Source organism: Carcharodon carcharias, chromosome 18 (genome assembly GCF_017639515.1).
Source record: "Carcharodon carcharias isolate sCarCar2 chromosome 18, sCarCar2.pri, whole genome shotgun sequence".
Lineage (NCBI taxonomy): Eukaryota > Metazoa > Chordata > Chondrichthyes > Lamniformes > Lamnidae > Carcharodon > Carcharodon carcharias.
In genome coordinates this window covers 102,790,050-102,814,433 of record NC_054484.1, presented here as the reverse complement: position 1 = coordinate 102,814,433, position 24,384 = coordinate 102,790,050, and the positions used below count along the sequence as shown (strand labels likewise).

The 24,384-nt window shown below is 40.3% G+C and overlaps 1 protein-coding gene across 3 annotated transcripts in view; it reads left to right on the top strand.

Moving 5' to 3' along the window:
• The window catches only part of LOC121290840 (Nance-Horan syndrome protein-like), a 457,730-nt gene that overhangs the window by 412,863 nt on the left and 20,483 nt on the right, over window positions 1–24,384 (top strand). For all 3 annotated transcript variants that reach the window (XM_041211831.1, XM_041211830.1, XM_041211829.1), the window contains 2 exons: window positions 19,005–19,200; window positions 23,124–23,255. In XM_041211831.1, coding sequence (XP_041067765.1) covers window positions 19,005–19,200; window positions 23,124–23,255 — 328 coding nt within the window. The remainder of the gene's footprint in view (window positions 1–19,004; window positions 19,201–23,123; window positions 23,256–24,384) is intronic.

Here is a 24,384-nt window from a genome sequence, read left to right as displayed (position 1 = left end):
GATGAAATGTGCTGGTCAAGGGCATGCTAACTGATTGATAATGTCAGGAATGTGCCTATTGAAGAGTTCTGCATCAGAGCAGTTAATGCTTTTTGCTCATCATCAGAACAATGCAGAGATCGAGATGGTTTCATCCACATAGATCTGTCATTAATTTGTGAACAGAGACGAAACCACATGTCTCAGGGGTTTGTCTCACTTTCACATCACTGGATTATTGTCGCATGATCACTGACAGTCTTTCGTTAGCAACTGTCAACTATCCCCACTAGCATCCCAAATGACCACTTTGCAGCTCATCTCACCAAAACAGCGTTCCCTGACAAGCAACAACAATGACTTGTGTTTATTTAACACCCTTAGTGTTATAAAATGCCCCAAGGTACGTCACAGGAGCATTATAAAGCAAACTTTGACACCAAACTGCGTGAGGTGATGTTAGGGCAGATGGCCACAAGCTTGGTCAATTATAGATTGTTTTAAGGGATGAAAGAGAGGTAGAGGTAGGAAGGGAATTCCAGGGCTTGGGGCCAAGGCACAACCACCAATGGTAGTGTGATTAAAATCAGGTGTACTCAAGAGTCCAGAATTAGAAGAGTGCAGAAATTTCATAGGGTTGTGGAAGGGAAATGATTACAGATATATGGCTGGGGTAAGGCCATGGAGGGATTTGAAAACAAGAATGAGAATTTTAAAACTGAGGTTTTGCTTGACTGGGAGCTAATGTAGGTCACAGAGCAATGGGGTAACTGGGGAAAGGTGTGAGCCAAGACATGGACGGCAAGTTTTGAATGACTTCAAGCTTATGAAGACTAGAATGTGGGCGGCCAGCCAGAGGAGCATTGGAACAATGAAGTGCTGAGATAATAAAGGCATGGATGATGGTTTCAGCAGCAGATGAGCTTTGGGGTGTTACTGAGATGTTACACCATATACTGTAACAATACAGTTCCAGCTACTACCATGTTACCCTACACACACTGTAATGATGCAGTTACAGCTCAGATCATGTTATCCCACATGCTGAAATTATGGTGTCTCAGCTTAGACATCAGATGTAACTTAAGAGAAGAATTTCTGCTTCAGCATTCCTAACAAGTTCCGGGGGGCATTTTAAGAACTTAGTATAGCCAATTTGTGAGTTTTGAGTCCATTAAAATTCCAACTGGGAAATCACAGTTGGGATTTGCCTCTAGTTAATAGATACCATCAAATTGTATGGGAAGCACTGATGTACAAAATCTCCTATTCAATTCCTTGAGTGTGAAAATCACTGATAGATACCATCCCTTCATGTCCAATCCCTTTAAGAATTATTGGCTTCTCAGTTGACAGCTCAAAAATAAGTCAGTCATATTAGAAACTGCCGCTGGTGTAAGACTTTCCTCAGGCTTAACAGGTTTATTAACAGGAGTGTTCTAACCTGAGAATTAGAAAAATAATGATCACACTCAAAAGCTTCAGTTAGCCAAAACAAAATCTTTACTGCTCTGTAGCAATGCAACATATACAAAGCGCTATTAGTCACCAATAAAATGCACAGAAATATGGACTGGGCCATCACTGTCAACTATGATACGTGCTCACCTCTCCCCAAGAGATACTTTCCCTATAATTTGTTTGTGACAAATTCATCCATATCTTTCTCTTTAAAATTTGAGAGTGCCATTATTTATCCCTTCATGTGGTCGTCAATAAATGTAAGAATTTTTTATCTTTTATAAGGCACTCAGTCTCCATATAGTTCTTTTGACTTGCGTATTACAAGAAAATAAACTGATGACTCACTCAAATTGTTGTTATGCTTAATGGGGTTAGTTTATTTTGTATCCAGGATTACAGATTTAAAACGGGTACTGATTTAAAAGGATTACAAGAAAATTAAAATGGGAAAAGAAGATAATATATAAAAGAAAGCTTCTTTATGTACTGCCAGCAAATCAATGCTTCATTGATGTCTAGCATCTGAATGTTTAAATATGTCACTTCACTTCCAGCAAGTAAACATTTTACCAATATCTAGTTAAAATATGCTATTAACTATGTCATGCAATCACCTGAAGTGTTTGGCTCCTGTGGTTGTAGAATTTTCTCCCGAAGATTAGTCAGGCACTTTGTTTTTGTCTGAAATCTCAATTGGCTGTTCAGTTGGCTGGAACCTCTTTCTTTGACTGTAGTGGAGGTCTCCAATGTGTTCAACCTTTTGCATCCTTTCTCAGGGCTTGGGGTTAGTTTGCTATCTCGACAAGCTATACCATCCAATGAAGCTTCTTTTAAAACACAATGCCGAATTATATTCGGCAACTTTTGTTTAAGCCTTGATGTGAATCTGCCCAGAAAGTTGTCCACCTTTCTTCCATTTTCTGCAGTAATTTTCCATTTATTATGATCACGGTAAAGTCCGATAATGTTTTTATTTTTGTTTTAGGAAATCTGACAATCCAGATATTTACTAAAAGAACAAATCAAAATTCAAATGTCCAACACCTTGCAATCTGAGCTCCTTGGAAAAGATGATAGATAGCATTTAAACAAATGGAGAGATTATGTCCAAAACTTTTGGAAAATAAATTAAGTTTATGTCTCCTTTATTCTATTATGATATACTTAAATGACTAGTCAAACTCCGGATAAAGCATCTACAATTATGTTGCTCCTTCCTGCAACTTGAACAATATTTGAACTAAATGGTTGCAGCAACAGACTCCAGCAAAACAAATGGAGGTTCTTGGCCTGACATTTCTCCAAAGTACTCATAGATTATGGTCCATGTAGATCACTGTCTCTCTGGCATTCCTGGAAATATATATTTCAAACTGTTGAAGATCCAAAACAAGGCTTAACACTTCTTCAAATGTGGAGTACTTTCATTGAAAAGGATTACGTTTTCTTGAGAAGTAACTGACTGGGCACTCTATGTAGCATCACCATCTTGTAACAATACAGCTCCCACACCCACATCACTGGCATCAATTGCTACCTTCAATGGTTTGTTAAAATTTGGAGTAGCCAACACAGGCTTCTTTGTTAAGACAGCTTTAATCCCTCAAAGACAAGACTCTGTCCAGTTACATTTGACTTTCTTCTTCAATAAGTTTGTTATTGAAGCAGCTATGGTGCTGAAATTTAGAACCAACTTCCTGTAAAATCCATACATTCCAAGGAACCACGGTATCTCTCGTTTGATTTTAAGAACAGTAAAGTCCATAATTGCTTGAACTTTAGCCTCTCTGGGCAACACTTGACCTTGCCCCATGGTCTGTCTCAAATAAGTGACCTTGGCGTTGGCAAATATGCTTTTCGCCAAATATATCACTAACTCAGCTTTTCATAGTCCCTCGAATAGTGCACTGAGGCGTTTCACATGGTCTTCCCAAGTAGCGCTGCTGACCAATAAATTGTCGATATAGACAACACAGTTCAGTAGTCCACAAAAAATACTCCCATAATTTGTTAGGATAAAAATCGGATTTTGTTACAGCATTCACTTTACAATCATCAATGCTAAATCTTTGGGTTTCATCAGGTTTTAACCAATACTCCAACTGTTTTGATTCAGTTCAATTATATCAGGTATTTACTAAAAGAATGAAACACAAGGTTCACAGGTTAAACCAAAAGAATTTTAATACACAAAAATCAAAGAACATGAATACTAATAACTACACACTATCTTAAATAGTCAGTTGCATTAAAGATAATAAAAGTACAATGAACACAGTTAATTATACTCTTGAACAAATTTCTTAATTCAAATTTCTTCTCCGCCCATTTGACTGTTTCAAAGATTTGTTTCAGGGCTGAGATTTCTTAGGCTTTCCACTTATTTCTGGCAAGGTTGTCCCTTCAAATTTCCTCCAACTGTCCCATGGTTTTAGACTCCCAGTTCAACACAGGCGTTGGTAGCACCTTAAGCGTAGCCACCTTGGATCAGAACTTTCCTGTTTCTAATACTCTTATAACTCTGGAGTCTTGCATCTAAGAACTTTCTCTTTCTCTCTTCTCAGCTTAGCTATCACAGAGGTCAAACTCACCGTAAATAGAGTTCTTAAGTTATCAAGAGCTTTACATCCTTTTAGCCAGCATACAGAATTTCAACTGAATTCTGCTTGAAAGCTTGGAGCATCCACAACCCTCTAGGGTAGAGAATTCCAAAGATTCACAACCCTGTGAGTGAAGAAATTTCCCCTCATCTCAGTCCTAAATGATTGGTCCCTTATCTTGAGACTGTGCACCCCCCCTGCAGCCCCCCCACCGCATCCCTCCCCCACCACCCCCCCCCCCACCTCCCCCTGTGTTTTAGACCCACCGACCAGTGGAAATAATCTCTCAGCATCTACCCTGTCAAATCCCCTCAGAATCTTATAGTTTTCAATGATATTGCCTCTCATTTTTCTAAACTCCAAAGAATATAAGCCCAATTTACTTAGCCTCTTATCATAGGACAACTCCCTCATCCGATCCTTTCTTAATGTGGAGATCAGAACTGCACAGAGGATTCCAGATGATATTTTTTTTGACTGAATTAGATGATCTCAGCCTGACTGGCAGTAAGAGAAGTACAACCTTTTTCCCCCTCAGCATGCCCCAACGCCCACCACACACACACACACCCTCCCCTGCAACACCCAGTGTAGGGTCTGTGCACTCCCAAGCACCAACAGGAGGCACAACTCAGCCCAGCCAATACGCAGTTCACTGCAGAATCTTCAAGGTTACAAATAACTCAAGTTCAGCCTGCAGGAGTCAGGGGTATGACTCAATTTTATCAGTGGCATTCCTTGATTTAAGGACATTGTTGGTCACACTCAAATTGCCAGTACTGTGTAAGGAGACAATCAATGATTGCACTCACATCATCAGTACAGTGTAGCAGGCAATTGATAATCACAGCGCACAGGTTGGCAGGCACTGTGTAAGTTGGCAGGTGACGCTCTCTATTTTGGCAGCTGCTCTTTCAACATACAGATGTGTGAGAACACTGGGGAAACATAGTGCTAGTTTGTGCTTACTTTCAAGGGGTCCTGCACTAATCTTGAGAGAACCAAGAGTTTCACCAAGAGTGCTTGGGGGAAAGACAATCTAAGCTTGATATTTTGGGGAACAAGGTTTACCCAGTCCAACTGTGGCTGATGCCTCTGTGAAATCTCTTGTAAAGGCCTACAACCTTATCATAATGTAAAAAATCACAGTTTGGGATTCTGATGTTTGGACGACATCAGCTGATTTTGCCATATCAGTAGGAGCTAGGTGGTAGGATAATTGTAACGTGTTCTATGCTGCATAATATTGGCATTAAAAAACATATCCTCATGACTGCCAAGAACAGCTGCAGGAAGGCTTCTCCCTGAAAGAGGATGAAAGCAAATATCAATCCCCCGCAGCACATCAACCAGTAGCCAAAGCTAAACAGATGTCATGGGTATCAAGCAACATGTTTTTCTCTTGATGCCTGCATACACCCCTTTCTGCAAATGGAACAGCATGTTGGACTTTGAACGTGCAATTTAACTAAAACTACCATTTTTGGGGTGCATGATTGAATGATGCTTTTGGTCCCAAGTCTTTTTATAATAATTATATGTTACTTGCTGTAAACCTTAGGGTGTTTTAAGATTTCCCTGTGTTGATGTAGCTGTACTTTATGTTTAACATGGCATTGTAGTGCCTCCATACACTTTGTGACTGAGTGCACCATGTTCCTTTTCCTGTATTGTTCCTAAGCAGGTGTAGAGAATTCCTGTATTCATACTGCAAACAGGAATAGCTTGTCTAATCTCATCTGGGGAAACGTACAGAATTTGTTGGGATACTTCTTCCTGCACTGGCCCTAAGATCTGTGCTGACAAGCGACTTGCAGTGAATTGAGCACAAGCATGAGATCTTTTTGCACTTCCAATACTGACCTCTTACGCATGCTCGAATTTCATCACTCCACCATTGGCAGCAATGCCTTCAGCTGCCTGGGTTCTAAACTGTGGAATTCCCTCCCTAAACCTATCAGCCTCTGTACCACTTTCTCCTGTTTAAGACACTCCCTAAAATCTATCTTTGACCAGCTTAAAACCTTTCTCTTTGATGAAACCTTTAGTCATCTGTCCTAATAATCCCTTATATGGCTCAGTGACAATTTTTGTCTGACATGTGAAACACCTCAGGACATTTTACTTTATTAAAGGCATTGTATGAAGATATATATTGTTCTTCTACTCACTGATACTAGAGACTGAGTCCTGAGAGTGGTCACTGATATCTCCATTTCAGTTGCAAGGCCTTTGAATTCCTGATAGCTGCCCCAAGTTTGCTCCCAAGCACATCAAACCCATCGTTTGTCACGTTTTGGATTGTGGGCCTAGAGTTTACCAACAAAAGATGTCCCTGAGAGATGTTTCAGCTGAGACCATCACCACTTGCTGATTGAAAATGGTGAGCTGGGGGTATAATCTACAACTGCATCCAGATTAGCTTGCATTGTCTTGTGTTATAAAGCAAATGACTTCCTCACCAGATCCTGCTGCAACTGAAGGCTTTGCAGACGATCCCCAGAACTAAAAACTGCCTCAGTGACCACTTTTCTCTCTTCACCTCTTCTGCCTGTTGCAAGAGGTTCCCGCTCCCATTTCCATTTACTGATGGTTCTTGACTTTGGGATTTTATAAAGGATAAAATTACACAGATGTGGTGTTGACTCAACCACAAACTCATTTATTAAGACACTCCGAACGCCCCGATACAAGAGCTCTAAACTAGTGTAAATGATACAACACAACACATAATTGGTTACTAAGATAAAAGCAAAATACTGCGGATGCTGGAAATTTGAAACAAAAATAAAAATAAAAATAGCTGGAAAAACCCAGCAAGTCTGACAGCATCTGCGGAGAGGAACACCTTTAACATTTCGAGTCCGTATGACTCTTCATCAGAACTGAGGAAATATAGAAGTGAGGTGAAATATAAACTGGTTGAGGGGGGTGGGACAGGTAGAGCTGGATAGAGGGCCAGTGATAGGTGGAGGCAAAGATGAGATTGCCAAAGATGTCATAGACAAAAGGACAAAGGGGTGTTGACAGTGGTGACATTATCTAAGGAATGTGCTAATGGTGACATTAAGGGTAGAAAGCAGGATGAGCAAGGTACAGATAGCCCTAGTGGGGGTGGGGTGAGGGGAAGGGATTGAAATAGGCTAAAAGATGCAGATGAAACAATGGATGGAAATACATTTAAAAATAATGGAAATAGGTGGGAAAAGAAAAATATATTTAAAAAATATAAATTATTGGAAAACTTGCCTTCCCTTCCTTGACCTCTCTGTCTCAATTTCTGGTGATAGACTGTCCACCAATATCCATTACAAGCCTACCGACTCCCACAGCTACCTCGACTACAGCTCCTCGCACCCCGCTTCCTGTAAGGACTCCATCTCATTCTCTCAGTTCCTTCGCCTCTGTCGCATCTGTTCCGATGATGTGACTTTCAAAAACAGTTCCTCTGACATGTCTTCCTTCTTCCTTAACTGAGCTTTTCCGCCCACGGTGGTTGACAGGGCCCTCAACCGTGTCTGGCCCATCTCCCGCGCATCTGACGTCTCACCATCCTCTCCCTCCCAGACCAATAATAGGGTAATATGGTCCCCCTTGGCCTCACTTATCACCCCACCAGCCTCCGCATTCAAAGGATCATCCTCCGCCATTTCCGCCAACTGCAGGATGCCACTACCAAACACATCTTCCCTTCAACCCCTCTGGTGGCATTCCGCAGGGATCGTTCCCTCTGGGACACCCTGGTCTACTCGTCCGTCACCCCCTACACCTCAACCCACTCCCACGGCACCTTCCCATGCAACCGCAGAAGGTGCAACACCTGTCCCTTTACTTCCCCTCTCCTCACAGTCCAAGGGCCCAAACACTCATTTTAAGTGAATCAGCATTTCACTTGCACTTCCCTCAAAATTGTACTGCATTCATTGCTCCCAATGCGGTTTCCTCTACATTGGAGAGACCAAACACAGACTGGGTGACCGCTTTGCGGAACACTTTCGATCTGTCTGCAAGCATGATCCAGACCTCCCTGTCGCTTGCCATTTCAACACACCACCCTGCTCTCATGCCCACATGTCCATCCTTGGCCTGCTGCAATGTTCCAGTGAAGCTCAACACAAACTGGAGGAACAGCGCCTCATCTTCCGACTAGGCACTTTACAGCCTTCCGGACTGAATATTGAGTTCAACAATTTTAGATCATGAACTCTCTCCTCCATCTCCACCCCCTTTCCGATCCCCCCTTTTCCAATAATTGATATTTTTAAAATATATTTTTCTTTTCCCACCTATTTCCATTATTTTTAAATGTATTTCCATCCATTGTTTCATCTCCACCTTTTAGCCTATTTTGATCCCTTCCCCTCACCCCACCCCCACTAGGGCTATCTGTACCTTGCTTGTCCTGCTTTCTACCCTTAATGTCACCTATTAGCACATTCCTTAGATAATATCACTACCGTCAACACCCCTTTGTCCTTTTGTCTATGACATCTTTGGCAATCTCATCTTTGCCTCCACCTATCACTGGCCCTCTATCCAGCTCTACCTGTCCCACCCCCCTCAATCAGCTTATATTTCACCTCATTTCTATATTTCCTTAGTTCCGTTGAAGAGTCATACGGACTTGAAACGTTAACTGTGTTCCTCTCCGCAGATGCTGTCAGACCTGCTGAGTTTTTCCAGGTATTTTTATTTTTATTTTTGTTACATAATTGGTTAGCCCGATTTAAATCCCTCCACGATTTAACCTTGGCTTCCCGTAAAAACATAAAAAACCCACGACTTATCAAAAAGCCTCTACAGAGAAAGCACAGGCAAAACCCCACATTTCTGCCCGAAACCTTCCTCAATTCAATCCAACCCCCTCAGGATTTGGTTGTTACCCTTAAACTACCCTTTAAACCTCAGTCCCAATGTCCCTCAGGTTTGGTTGATAACTTACAACTCCCCACACAGTTGGTCCTTCCAGTGAAAGTTGTAGGTCTGCGAGTCAGGCTGACTGCTCCTGGCCCTCCTTCTGACTGCAGTGCCAGACTCTTCGATCTTGGCCTTTTATGATGATCCTTATCAAAGGTATCAAAATGCATTTCCTGAAGACGTTCTGCTGAATAGTGAACGTATTTCCTGAAGTCATCCTGCCGGATGGTCAGTGCTTAGTACCCTTTAATCTCTTTCATCTGTTACATGCCCTGGTCCAGACAGACACATTCATCAGTAAAAACAAAAAACTGCGGATGCTGGAAATCTAAAACAAAAACAGAATTACCTGGAAAAACTCAGCAGGTCTGGCAGCATCGATGGAGAAGAAAAGAGGTGACGTTTCGAGTCCTCATGACCCTTCAGCAGAACTGTTGAAGGGTCATGAGGACTCGAAACGTCAACTCTTTTCTTCTCCGCCGATGCTGCCAGACCTGCTGAGTTTTTCCAGGTAATTCTGTTTTTGTTTTCCATTCATCGGTGATGCTGTTTCCACAACCGAAACAATGGGCCCCATTCAGGTGAGGTATCTCTGGCTCCCAGGCTGATATGCATGTAACAAATTCCCCTCCTTGGCCGTTGTTGATGTTGTTTGTATGATAGCTGTTATCTGGGACCATTTGTTACAATGGCCTTCCCAGCTTCTTAAATTTTCTGATGGCAGCTATCTTGTGTCATTGTTGTGATAATGCCCCAATGCCCTTTCATAGTATCGGGTTTGCGTCAATATTGAAATGTTTTGAAAATTAACCCCTGACAGTATAGCCTGCCTCTGTGTGCTTCATGTTGGGGTTTGGCCTGTTTATTCCCAATACTTGTGTCCGTGGGTTTGGGGGTTTTTATATTTCACCAAGTCCAGTCGGAGGGGATTCCGATCTTACACTGTCACACTCTCTCCTTTTTATCCTAATCACCCATTTTCTCTTCATCAGAACTAAGGATAAGAACTATTCATGTTATGATGAAGAGTCATACAGACTCGAAACGTCAGCTGTATTCCTCTCCGGAGATGCGGTCAGATCTGCTGAGTTTTTCCAGGTATTTTTTGTTTTTGTCTAGATTTCCAGCATCCGCAGTATTTTGCTTTTATCCCATTTTCTCTATTTCATTCAGTTTTCGCAACCTGGGATTTTTTTTAAAAAAAGAGTTTCTCTTGCACAACATTCACAAAATAATGTTACTAAATGACAGTGGTGGTGAAGGTCTGGCACGTTTTTTTTTACCCTAAAAGGTTAAAACAGTTTCAAACTTAAAAGCTTCAGCATACTAAGAACATGGAGCCATTGTTTTTTGAAATACAGACATGATGGCCTGAATGATCAGCAATCTGTGTTGTAACAACCTACAGGGGTAATTTTAAGCCAACTCTCGGGTGCATTCATGTCGGATGCTTCTTTCCCACCTCGTTTGATTTTACTCTCCTGGACTTGAATAGAGAATAAAGTTGGGCAGCTATAATCTGGAAGTTTGCCCCGAATCCACCCATTTTCCAGTTGACTAGTTAGGCTGCTTCTCCCAGATGGAAATGGATTGTGCTAGTTTGTTGCATCACCAGGTTATCCACAAAACTTTTATTTGCCATTTACACATATTAGGATCAAATGTTAAATTCCAATTTCCATGCAAATTTCCAATTTGAAATTTTCGATCCCTTTGGAGTCTATGGTAGGCATATCACTGAAGGCATAATGTTAGTGGCAATGCTTCAAATCCTTCCCCCTTTGTAGTGGCATGCTGTGGCAAAATATTTCCTCAGATATGTAATGTGCCAAAATGTTAAAAAAAAAGAACATTTCCAAAATCTAATGGAATTCAGCCCAAATACAAACGCAAGTAATCCATGGATTTTGTTTAGCTTTTCCTGTTCAATATTTGGAGGCGGTGAGTCCTACCTGGATACAACTCCATGGGTGCAGGCAACTCTGGTACCTCAACCTTGTGGCCATTCGTAAAAGCAAAATACTGCAGACAGCGAAATTTGAAATAAAAACAGAAAATGCTGGAAAGTCAGCAGGTCAGGCATTGTCCATAGAGAGGGGAACAGAGTTAATGTTTCAGGTCAATAACCTTTCATCAGAACTCAAAGAAATTAGGGATTTAATAGTTGCTTTTTAGCAATAACAGAGCCAGGGTGGGGGAAAGAAGAAAGGTCTTTGATTGGTGGAGGGCATTAGTGATTAAATGACAACAAGGGTGATAGTGAGAGGCAAAAGGGGGCAGTAAAGGGACTTGTAAAGAAACAAAAGATGGTTCTCGAGGAGGTGTAAATGGTTATAACAGAATCTTAATCAGCACCTGTTGGCCTGGAGTATGCAAGTGGTGGTTCTGATATGAAATGTTGAGTCTGGAAGGTTGCAAAGTGCCTAATGGAAAGACGAGGTGCAGTTTCTGGAGCTTGGGCTGAGCTTGATCGAACAGTGAAGAAGGCTGAGGATAGAGAGGTCAGAGTGATCCTGACTGATTCATTTTACCTCTCCAGCCCAGGGTTTCTGAGATTGATTGGAACAGCCCCACTACTATTAGCAGCACAGGCCATGTTTCATTGGGGATCTATATCACTCAGTAATGCATCCTGTGACTGTTTTTTCATTTGTGATAATCGAAGGAATTCCTCTGTAGATTTTTACAAGATCATATCTAAACTGCACGTTGGCCATTTTAAGTAGTCACACGACTCACTGAACTCAATGAAAATTGGTTAGGTTTCTGCTCATATGCGTCCTGTATATAACTGTTTGAAGGGGACCGAATTCATACTTGTACTGAGGTAACTGTGGAATAATATTAGTATAGTCTGCATACAAAAATGAAATATTGCTATGCTTGTGACCTGCAATGATGAATGATACCTTTAGTGTTACAGAAGTGACCAGATGAGTATTTGTAACAGTTGTACTTTCAAATTCCGACAGTAAGAGGTACATTTCACCACTTCTGCTCTGAAGATTTCATTGTTTGCCTTGTTTCATATCTATATCCATTGGGTTATTTAAGAAGCTTCAACTAATACCATGACTGCTTGGCAACAACTCAAATCAATCACCATGTCTGTTTGGAATCATCAGGTCTCTCATTCACGATTAATATGGGTTTTGCAGATTCCCAAAAGAACACAAGTGGTTCAGTACACGTTTGTGAGATCACAATCTTCTCACTCTCTGTTTCTCCATCTACAGAAACACGTTTTCTGAAACAGAGGCTGTTGTTGCTTTGTAGATCAAACTAAGGTGTCTGCATTATTATACTAGTCTCCAATGCTGAAAGGAACTTTCTAAAATGTTTTCACTCTCACCTGAAACCTTCAATAACTCACTTTCTGCATTCAGTAATACAAATGGAGGTTTACTAAAAAGTGATGAGACAAATTCTCTTATCAGAACTTCCTTATGGTATTGAAAGCAAAAAGTGGAGCCACAATTGGTACAGACTTTTGTGGTGGAGTGGGAATTATACATGATGAACTGGTTTCTGTCCAATTGCTGGCTTCGTTACTCCATGATGGAATCTTCCAGAATGATTAAATTCTCTGCGCCTCAAGTTTAATCTAGTATTCAGTTGGGATTAATAGTATTCAGAAAAAGTGTTGAGAAACACTTTAGGCAGTGAGTTCAAATGTCTTGAAACGCAACATTGAAGACTGAAACAAGACAGAAACCGAATTCATCATGTACACAAACATAAAGTATGGTATGTACAGACAGTTTTTCATAGCTGGAAGCAGTAATAACATTTGAATGATATTCTTAGAACGTTGAACAAGTAGTCCTTTTTTTTAAAAACTTAAGATTTGATAAAGATGTTAAGTTAATAGTGTTGAACCGCCAGAATAAGTCATGCAGTGCAAAAAAATGATGAAACAAACCTTTTCAAATAAAAGGACACGTAGAAACTGATACTCTCCAATTAATTATTGCTGCTATAAGATACGTGGGACTGCTGATCTGATTCATAACAGCTTTAGACATGGTTTCTGTGGAGACGTGATATGGGCTGTACCCTTTTGGTCAATAGGATTGAAGGAAATTAACCATGACAATATGCCCATGGCTAATCACTTATGCAATCTTAAAGTGAGCTGTCTCCTCATGCACTGTTTTGTGACGTGTGCAAAGAAGTTACCAATGGAAGCAGCAGTAAAGCCCTAGATATAAGGTCAACAGAGGAGCCATTGTAGATACCTATATTTAGTTTCATTTGAAACTACATTGACTATTTTACAGGCTCTGTAGAAAGAATAGTGTATCTTGACAAAACAGACTCTCTTTGTCTCTCTGGAGAATGAAACATCTATGAAAGAAGATAAACGTGTTTGAAAACCCAGGCTATAGCTAATTACTCCCCATGGCATCCTTAATATGCACCCCTCGAAGAGCTTTGCCAAAGAAGAACATAGCAGCCTTCACAAAAAAAAAACTGGTCACTATAGTGATGACACTGCATTAAGCATGAATCCTGGACAGCTCTCGCGCTAGTCACAAGGGCAAACTCCTGACTGAAGAAGGAATGCGGGTAAACACCACTTGTATTCCACAGTAAAGTTGTCAGTTGTGCTGTGACCAAGGGGTTTTCATCATTCCATCAGTCTCTTCCTGTTAAAGATAAACGTTTACTGAAATGGCTTCACACAAAAGAATGCATAATGGGAGTAGAAGAAGTGAGGCTTGCTAAAGAAAAGCACACAGCGAGCTGGTGGTGAGTCAGGGTGTGTCAGATCAAAGGTGGAACATGTGAAGTAAGTGGTTCATTCTCCATTTTGTGGAGGTATTGGTTTCCAAAGGAAAAGCACAAACCTGGACAATAAATCAAACCTTGTCCAATTGTGCTTTGTTCAGTTAGATCCAAGCGAAGAACTGCTCACTTCAAGCTCCAGTGTCTTACAATATTTGAGAACACATGAAAATAAAGTTTAACTACAGTGTATTTATCTGTATAGTTCATTCCTTTTAGGCACTTGATGTGACTAATTCTCTTACAATTTTTATGCCTGATCAGAATACTTAACAGGAGTAAACATAAGATATTTATTAGTGTAACCAAAATGCTATGTAAGAGAGAGAGAAGAGAGGGCAGTAATTTTCAAAAGGCAGTTTAGTTATTTCAACAGTTTGTAGAATGATATTTACACTGGCTTTGTTCCAGTAGTTTGATGGACAGTTAACACCCTGGCATTTACAGTAGTGAGAATTGGATGGTGAAACTATTCATTAAAGAACAGGCTTCCTTATAAGTCACTGGGAACCTTTTGTTAAATGTATAGACTCTTCACAGATATATATTTCAGTGCCAAGCGCTTCAGGGCATTTATCTCAGAAGCTGATGGTTTCAGGTTTGTTCATATCAAATCAATGCAGCTGATATCCAAAATGTGAGTGATTTGATAATTCCTATTACAAAGCACAAGAGGAACTGAGATAAACCATTAAAGATTAATCCAGCATTTATTTAATCATACAAAGAGTTTGTTCAAAGAGTGGGACAAATGAAAATATGTGTTATTGATTCCTAAATGGTTAAATGTTCAATGCACATAATGATTGCATCTATTAATCAAAAATGTCGATCTCCAAAAGATAAATAGTTTTATTATTGAGTATTTTTTTAAGTAATGCAGGTAATAATTTAACCATTCTTACTGCTAGTTTTCTAACTATTAAAATTACACTCTTATTTTTGCTTAATTGAAAAATATATATTGCAAAATAATATTAATCTGAAAAGGATAGCCCAAAATTCCTTGTAACAGAGCAACTAAGGGCATCCACTGTTAGTTTGGCTTGTGGAGCAGAATTTAATCCAGACACTCACAGTGGAAATCATGGCAGCTCTGCCCACCTAACCAAGGGAGAGCATCCATCACATGAAAATCTCCCATGATTAAATTGGAGGCATGAATAGCCCATGTGGGAAATTCGCCCGTTCACAGTGGAATATCAATTAGGTTCATTAATGAACCAATTGACACCAATTATCCCTGAGGCCACTGGAGTTGTGGTGCTTCAAGGTTTAAATTGAAGTCGCACAGCTTTCCTGTGTCTCCCAGAAGCCACCCGGCAAACCCTATCGAGTTGCCAGTGGCCTATCGAGGGTGTCCCTCATTGTCAAGGATGCTGTGCACGATCGAGTGACCCAGCATCAGGAAGGTGAGGGTGGGGGGTTTGTTGCTGAAAGCCACAGCCCCTGCCCTTACCCTCCAACCTTCCTGCCCCTCTTCTCCCGTGACCCCCTCTCTGTAACCCCCATCGTGCTCTAACTCACCTGAGTCCAGCATCCAGTGATAATCCCTGCTAAAGTCCTCAGAGCTTAAACAGCTACAGCCGTCGCTCCTGCTCTCAGCAGGCAGGGTTTCCACCACCTGCGTCCTAATTCCCAGGGAAGGCACTTAGTTTGGTCAGGAGCCCCCCCTGCAAAAGCAGAGCAGGTTTCCCACCAGCTCTCCAACCAGAAGACAGGAAGACTAAATCCAGCCATGATTGCACGTCTAAAGTTAACCATATTCTACACTGCAAATTGCTGGAAGTGTAAGGTGGAACTGGCATAATGCCCTCTCTAGGGCATCTGGGATCTGAGTGGATGGGGTAAGCAACTGTGTATCTCTTTAACCAATCGGATTGAAGTGTTGTAAAATTAGCAATACGAGAACCAAGAAAGAAGTGCAAATTAGAGTGAATGAATTCAATGTCAAATAAGATACAGAAAGAATATTAAAGAGAAAAAAAGAAAAATCGGATTAAGAGAGAGAGAGAGAAGAAAGAAACAGAAAACAGATTTGCAAAAAATTAATTTAAACATTTTTTAAGAAAACCTCCAACAACAATTAAACCTGAAGGAGTGAAGCTCTGCATTTATAATGGTTAATTTTCAGTGCCAGAGAGGTTGATTGGCAGTAAACACCTTCTACATTGTTAAAAAGGCATTAAAACATAAAATGATTTAGCTTAACTTTCTGTGGTGGGTTTATTTCATAACTACTGTGCAGTACAGGCACTTCGCACCATTTAAATAGGGAGTCAGACAGCGAGATGTTTCGTTTTAACAGTGGACCAGTGCCTCTCGGATGGAAGCTTTCCATTTTCCGCATTTAACTGAGCCTCTGTCCCTGCCTAAAGCATGTGCACATAAATAACGGTGAGCACTACAAGCCTTGTCATTATTTTAACAGCAAATTTTGGGCCAATATGACAAATTCTGTTTAATCGGAATACAGTATATTACAATCTAAGTGAGCTTGAATGGGCAATAATGTTCACATCAGTACCTGTCAACTGGTGCTGAGGGAAGGCAGCAATTAAAGTAGAATGTGCCCCATCCTCCACAAAATAAGGCTAGTCTTAGTGAAATTGAATTATTCATTTTATCACTAGATTATTGTGCATTAATATAGTGCTTTTCACAATCTCAGAATGCCTCATGGTGCTTTTATTTTTGCCAATTATGTATTTTTGAAGTGTAGCCACTGCTGTAACCTTTTAGTAAAATTAAACCCTTTAGCACAGCAAAGCTTTAACTAGAGAGGGGATAATTCTGTTTCATCACCACTACGGACCATCTTGTTTATTCCTAACTTGTTTATTTCTATGTTATTTTAAATCCATTCTTTGTGGTAATTTGGTTACAATTCTTACAAAAATGTAGAAAGTCACTTGGTAATACAGAACATGAATATTGCTGAAAAGAGAGACCTGTTGCCAAAGCATTAGGACAAACACAAGCTAAACTTCAATCACAACAATTTATACCACAGGAGAATGGGATACTGATTAGTTGGAAAGTTGACTCATTGGCCAAGGTGTTGCCATGGAGAAAGCAAAGGCTCCCTAAGCTCCTGGGTAATTCAAAAAAGGTGCAAGGTTTGAACATATTCCTTTTGTTAGCAGAGAACTGGTCCCTGCAAATGAATGTATGTCACTTCGAGCAAGCATAAATGAGCCACATTACAAGCTTGATTGATTATCGGAAATTGGTTATTGGTTAGCTATTAGCACACTCAGGGTTGTTTGTGGTCATACAATGTGGTGTATGAATTTCAATGGCAGTGTGATGCCTGGTAGGCCATGTATCCCAATAATTAGCTGATCAAATCAAACAATACATTCCTTTAGTTGTTCATAAAAGGCAGAGTACAGACCATACTCAACCAGCCTGTGCTTACAAAATCCAAAGCAAAACATCTGTTGTTGATGTGATTCCATAGGCAGCACTTGCTACACAATCCTGAGTGTGCTAATAGCTACACTATCAACCAATTTAAGATAATCAGTTAAGCTTGTAATGCTCATACATTCATATGGGCAACATACATTCATACTCAGGGACCCGTTCTCTGAAAACAAAAGGAATGTGTTGAAACCTTGAGACTTTTTTGGATTACCTGGAAGCTTGGGGAGTCTATATAAATGCATTGCTTTCTCCATGGCAATGCCTTGGCCAATCAGAATCGACTTGCTAACCAATCAGCACCCTTTTCTCCTGTGGTATAAATTGTGGTCATTTGAAATTTGGCATTCTTGCATTTGTCCTGATGAGTGCAAGACAAAAAGCTACAGCAATATTTCTCCTTTTCAGCAATATCCAAGAAATATAGAAATTATTTTAAGCTATCATAATGGGTGAAAAATTCATTAAAAAATTTAACCAATGCTGCATTACAATACACATCTTAAAATCATTTCCATTGTTTAATCTTTTTAAATAAGCAACAAAATGGTCTCAAAACAGCCCTTTTTGCATTTTAGTATTGAAGTACAGGCTGAATATCCTTTATCCGTATATCCGAAAACCGAACACATCCAAAAACCAAACGTTTTTCTGAATGACTATGCAGTTAGTTTGTATGTTAATAAAGCAATGTAATATAATATTACAGATGTAATAAGTGTTAACAGGTAAGAAGTAGGATGTGTAAGTGTTGGCAAATGGAGAAACAACCAAGTATTTGTAGACTATAGCTGGCCCAGGCTTAGGCTATTGTAATTATAAGTAGGCCTAGGGCCTACTATATACAGTATATACTATATACAGTAGATCAGAAAACTGAAAATATCTGAATACCAAAGACACAATCGGCCCCAAGGGTTTCGGATAAAGGATATTTGACCAGTAGTATTTATCACAAAATATAGTGATTGGTCTTGTGTTATCTAAATTAATCTCAGCCTTCAGCATATTCAGTGGAGTTGTCTAATTTTTTTTTTCACCTTTCTCTCTCGTTTTGATCATTTCGCTCATTGACTAACCTCCTGCAGATTTACTAAGTGTGTGTGTGTTTCACTTTTAGATTTCTGTGCTTTGCTAAAATTTAAAAGAGCAGTGTTTCATGAAGAAGTGGTAAATCTTTCCATTTGACAAGGAAGAGAGCAGAGCAGACAAGTTGCGTGTCATTCTCATTAGAATATTGACCCCAGTGGCTTGGCTGGTAAATGCATGAGCCAGTTAGTGCATAGTCAGATAAACCAGGGAGATCCCAGGTCTATGCTGAGGCAATGGTATCAGCTGGGTTGGGATTAACGGAGCTATAATTGGACCTTGTCCCTCTCAGCTAGGGACAGGAAAATTCAGCTAGGGTTCCCCTTTTGATTGGTAGCCAGCGATGCCTATTGTAAGGTTTGATAATGTTCGAGCAATGAGGGCAGGATAAAGGTGAGCTTAATGCCCCATGAACTAAAGAGGCTGTTGACTTTATTTCTTCATCCTTGAAGTATAGGCAAATTGGTTGATGCACCTGAGGGTCATAAGCACCTGTGGAACCACATCCAAAAAACTGTCAGCTCCTTCAGGAAATGAGGGGAGAAAATGAGATAGAAGGAATTCTGTTAAATGTAATATAACAAGTTTTGCTTGACTTGCACCATTGCATTTCAAAGAAAGCAGGAAAGGTTTGCCAAACGTATTTCATGAGACAGTTATGCTTAGCTTGATTCTTTCATGTAATATACTTGCTGTTATTCAAGTACACAGTCATTATCAAATTGTTATACTCTTTTACAGTCCATTCCATCAACAGATGGTGACAGCGATATGATCGCATTAGGTCAGAGACCGAAAAATCCGATACCGAACATCCCTACAACACTAGATAGGCAAACGAATTGGAGCAAAGATCTACCTCTTCCTACTCCAGAACAGAAGATGCGTCAGCAGGCTCAGGCTGTTTCTTCCTGTGTTATTCCCATCAATGTGACTGGTACAGTCCCACCTCTTCATATTTACAAGAACAAGCTATGCTAGATCATAGGTTGAATAAATGCAAAGTGTTTTCAGTTCTGGTGTGGAGTTTCTTGGTGATATGAAACTCTCCATTATCTTATTAAAATGATCATTTTTTGATAGTGACAGTTTACAGGTTGATCCAGCTGGGTGGAGGCAGCCTGAACAAGGTCATGTCTTCATACAATGTCCTCACACTCTCACATTCACTCTGCAGCAAGGTTCTTTGGGGAACAATTAGGAAAAGAAGCTGGTTTCTTCTCTTTAGCTAGAGAAAAATGCAGATTTAACAGGATTATATTTGACTTTATTCAGTAAAAACGGAGAATTACAAGATATCCTAAAGCTCCATTGATTTATCTAATAGCTTAACATCTAACATGCAACATTATGACCTGAGGGAACACTATTTGTAATTTTTATTGCATGGAGATCACACTAAATGATGCTCTCCTATTAAGGTTTAACGTGGTCATATCCAATTTCTTTTTGTGGTATTTTAACAGAGGTGTTTGAGTGTTTTTGGAATAAATGCGTCTATATTCATGTTAAAAATAGTGAAGATTAGAATTTGTGTTCGTTATTAAACGGTAATAGAAATTTGGTACATATGCGCGCGATTGTATGAATTTGAAAACTTGCCAATGAACATGCAAGAGCAGCAGCTTTCTAAACTCCTGTTGTTTAAAGTGAATTTCAATGATCGGAATTCCACAATGATAGATTTACACCATACCCGTGTAAAAGTATTAGTTAAAGTATAAGCCAATTTTAAGTCGTTTGGTTAAATTGCATTTTAAAATACTTTAAACAATATTTTTTCAGAAGTGCATTGATATTAAAATGAAGGAAGGATCTCATACTTAGTATTTTTCTATTGTAAAGAGAGCATCAAAGGGGCTCTGCAAGTTTTTCTCACGAATAGTTGAGTCACACGGTTCAATTTTCTAGTCTCTATTAAGTCAGGTATTCTTAGCTCAAGATTTCTACAACTGGCCTGTGTTCCTGGTTTAGGGAGAGGACAAAAGAAACCTGTGCTATGTTGCTGGTTGCTATCCACTGGCTACTGCTGTGAGTGGCTGTTGGTTAAGGACAGGATTGGGCTGATTGGTGATGTCCCCTGTTGCTATATAGCCTGTCAGCACTCAATGCAGAGGTGTACCTATGAAGTAAGGTCACTGGGCAGAGGTACCAGGAGGCAAAAAATCTTGGAAAAGACTCCATACCTTCTGAAGAGCGAGGGAGGAAATTCACTGCAAACCAAGAAAAAGAAATAAGAAAATGACCTGTGCAAAGTAGTACTCCATCCTGTGATCATTGGGTCCATTTTACACATTGGCAGTGTTCTTTGGAAATTCAGGCTCCAAGGTCAGTGTGCCCTGTGTGATTTCCTGGCCATTATAGATGCAGAACTTTTCAGCCACAGAAATCTGTGTTCTGAATTCCTGTTGCATGTTTCATGGTCATTCAGAGCTCACGTCTATTTCCAGTTTAGTAATAAAGGAAGAAGGGCTGTACATTTGAAGATGTCTAAAATGTTATCTGTTGTCATTAAGGGACATCCATTGTCCAGTCTGATTAGGTCATTATTGATTTGATTACTTCATCTGGCAATAGTTGACCAGCTTTGGGCTGTTTGCACAATGTTGGTCTCACCAATGCTTGAAGTGATGTCATAAGCACAGATGCCATGGAAACACCTTTAACAGTTTGACAGATGATGCAAAGCGCTATATAGCAAGCAGGTTGGCAGGTTCCATTTAATGTAAGCAATGGATGGCTATGATGATAGAGTATAAATTATGCTAGGTCAGAGTGACACCCTAATTCTCAGAACTGCACAGAGTACTCAGAGAAATAATTTGTTGCATTAGCTAGTTTTTTAAAAATTCTCAGGTGACTAAAAGCAGAGGTGTGTACAAATTTGTTACATTGACCCTAAGTACAATAGGAACATTGATTGATTTGCGGTACCCTGATCCTTATCAAACTTTCCAGGTGACTTCCTCTTGTCAGGCCCTTGGGGTTTTTTTTCCAAACAGAATGTCCTGGGAACTGTTCCAGTGTTCGTTTGTTAAGTGGTTAAAAAAAGCTTAGCTCACAGAAAAAAATCTTCAACCAGGTGTAGTGAAATCGTAAGCCTATTCTTTACAAATGCAATTACAAATTTGCTACACTTTGCATGCAGAGGAAACCTTCCCTCCTTGTGTCAGTCACCTCAATAAATTTAGTGCACCAAACGTTAAAAAATTCCAGCCTCTAAAATTGACTTCCTTTTCTGAAGGCACAGACTCGGTCTGAGGTGCAGTTCCACAGGCACCAACCTGCCTCTGGTACCTCATTCTGGTAACTACTCTTTATGTGTGGACTTAGTCAGAGAGTGGTGGCAGGCTACTCGACCAGGATTATCTAATTACTTTCCTGTTTTACTCAAATTGTCGTTGGCACGGATAATGTCACAACGGAATCCAATAGTCTTCTCACTCGTCATGCATTTTCATGCTGGAGTCCTTCTCAAATATCCCTCTTTTTATCCCTTTCTAATACATGGTTTATACAAACAGTTCTAATGCCCCACTCCCAATAGGAGAGGTGCCTGGGCACCTTGGGTTTGGACACCTCACCTCCACATTGGTAATACTTTTAAGGCCTTATTTCTTTGTAAAGCATGAAAGAGATCATTGCTTCTTTACATATCTGAAAAACCGAGAATCCATTTCGATGCATCTACAAACAGTGATTTATGAACTGCATAGTTTAATATTTTAATGCTTGTCGAGTTGCACAAGTGAATGAAACTGCTTAGTCCCTGAACTGCTGTTGAAAATTGTGTTTTGGGCTGTTAGTTTGTCCCTTTCCAATGCTCAAAGTTCATACTAGAGCAATACAATTTTTGACTACGCAAAGACAAATACATCTCTCAGAATGCTCCACCTGTGTCAATAAAGGCTATGCTGGAAGACGTGGATTATCCAGGATTTTCAATATAATTGAATGGTGTATTTTGCTCAATGAGGACAATTTGATATATAGAATACTTCATTTGCACCAGCCTATTTGACAAGTCAACCAGTGTACCTTTCTTCCCCTCACATTTGACTATTTTTTTTGCATAATTTTGATACTTTCTGCGCCCCTCACCAATTTTGTCCTCTTTTCAACTGGAGGTGGGTGACCAATGCTGGAGTACAGGCCTTGGTGGCCTCACAGGACCATTCTTCAAAGCAACAATAGCCTCTGAGCCTACTAGTGGACTATTCACCCTTGAGGAGCATCATTGTCAGCTGAGTGTGACATTGCCCTTACCTGATATCCAAATGTATGCGCTTGCCCATATAGCTGCCAACCCAGTAGCAACCCAGCTGACTTTCCCTTTCTATAGTCTGATGGTCAGGTTGTCAATTGGGTAGACCCTCCTGCTGCCCAACTGATTCAGCACAGGCTAGAAATGCCTGTTTATCCCAGAACAAACTGATGTCTTTTTAAGTCCCTCCCTGAGGTCTAATTTCAATGAACAATTAATGCTGAAACAATTCTTAATTTCCATATAATTGAAAAGATGGTTTCCAGTAAAATGTTTGTTTTTGTTAACAGCCAGGGTTAATAAAAGTAGAAGATATGAGAACTGCATACTAAGTATTTGTATTTGTCCAGATGAAATAAAGTTTAATGTTGTGGATTGGGAACGTTTGGCAAAATATTGAGGAAAGGCTTCAATCCTTTTACGGCTTTGCAAGTTATATATATAATATAAACTGAAATGTATTGGCTTAAATATGATTTCTCCAGCTTGGTACCAATATGCTAAATGAGTCTAGCAGCTCACTGTTAACTACAATTAGAATGAGTTTGAAGTTATGCGATAGATTGCACAGTTTCTTTTTCCTTTCTCGATCACAGGAGTGGGTTTTGAGAGACAGGTCATTGGGCGATACTCCTTTGTTCATCCTCAATCTGTGCTGCAGCGAAGGCGGAAGCTAAAGAGGCGTAAAACTATCAGTGGGATTCCCAGACGTGTGCAGCAAGAAATAGGTAAAGCTTTAAAACCTCGTTAACACAAACTTGGCTGGAAATGCTTTCTGCAAAGCTTATTTGTAGTTTTTTTTTTAAAACCATGCATTTGAACTTAAGAAAAAGTTAAATCAGGGCAGGTTTTCTCACACATTACAGTAAAATAAAAAAAAACCCTTGCATTTAGACAGCAACTTTCATGACCTCAAAGTGCTTGATGTACTTTTAAACTGTAGTCACTGAGGTAATGGCACAGCAAGATCAAACGGACGGTGACCGTCACTGTATGTTTTGGTGATGTTGGTTGGGGGATGAATATTGGCCAGGACATCTGTTCTTCTTCAAATAGTGCCAGCTGAGAGAACAGACAGAGCCTTGGAGAGGGATTTTCTGGCCGCGTCCACGCCGCCTGGATCATCTGGTCCCGCCGAAAGCCAATGGACTTTTGGCTGGGTCGCTGCATCCCCCTGTGACAGACCCTGGTGTGGCGGGGCCAAAAATCCCCGCCTTAGTTTAATGTCTTATCCAAAAGACAGCACGTCTAACACTGCAGCACTCCCTCCCACTGTCGGCCTAAAAGTTGTACTCAAGTCATTGGAGTGGGAATGAACTCTCAACCTTCTGACTGAGGCAAGGGTGCTACCTATCACTGAGTTAAGACTGATTTGGTGCCTTTCTATAGCCAAAATTAGTCTATTATCATTTGCATTTTTTGTTCTGGGTCCGGTTGTTCTGAGATGATCACAAGTTCCTGGAGATCCCTTGTGGTCTGGCTCTTATTTCCCTTATTCAAATTTGCTACTGTGGATAAAGAAGTTGCCACTCAATCACTGAGATGATGGGTAAAGCGAGAATCATGAGCCACTGTTGGGAGCTGCTGAGCTGGAACCCACTGTCATTTTTGAGACGAGACTTTTGGAATGAATCAGTCTGGTGCCTGCTGTAGTGTTGGCGCTTCCCCACTGTGTTGCAAACAAAATCCAGTTCTTGCAAAGGGTTTGAGGTTCAAATTATTAGGACCAACTTTAGAGTGCAGTTAAATGTGAAATTCCAGCCCCTCGAAAGGAAGCCACTTTTACTTTGGCATCTTGTGGACTGTTCCAACCACTAGCACTGCTGCAGTGAAGTGCTGATACCTTGCCTGTGTCTG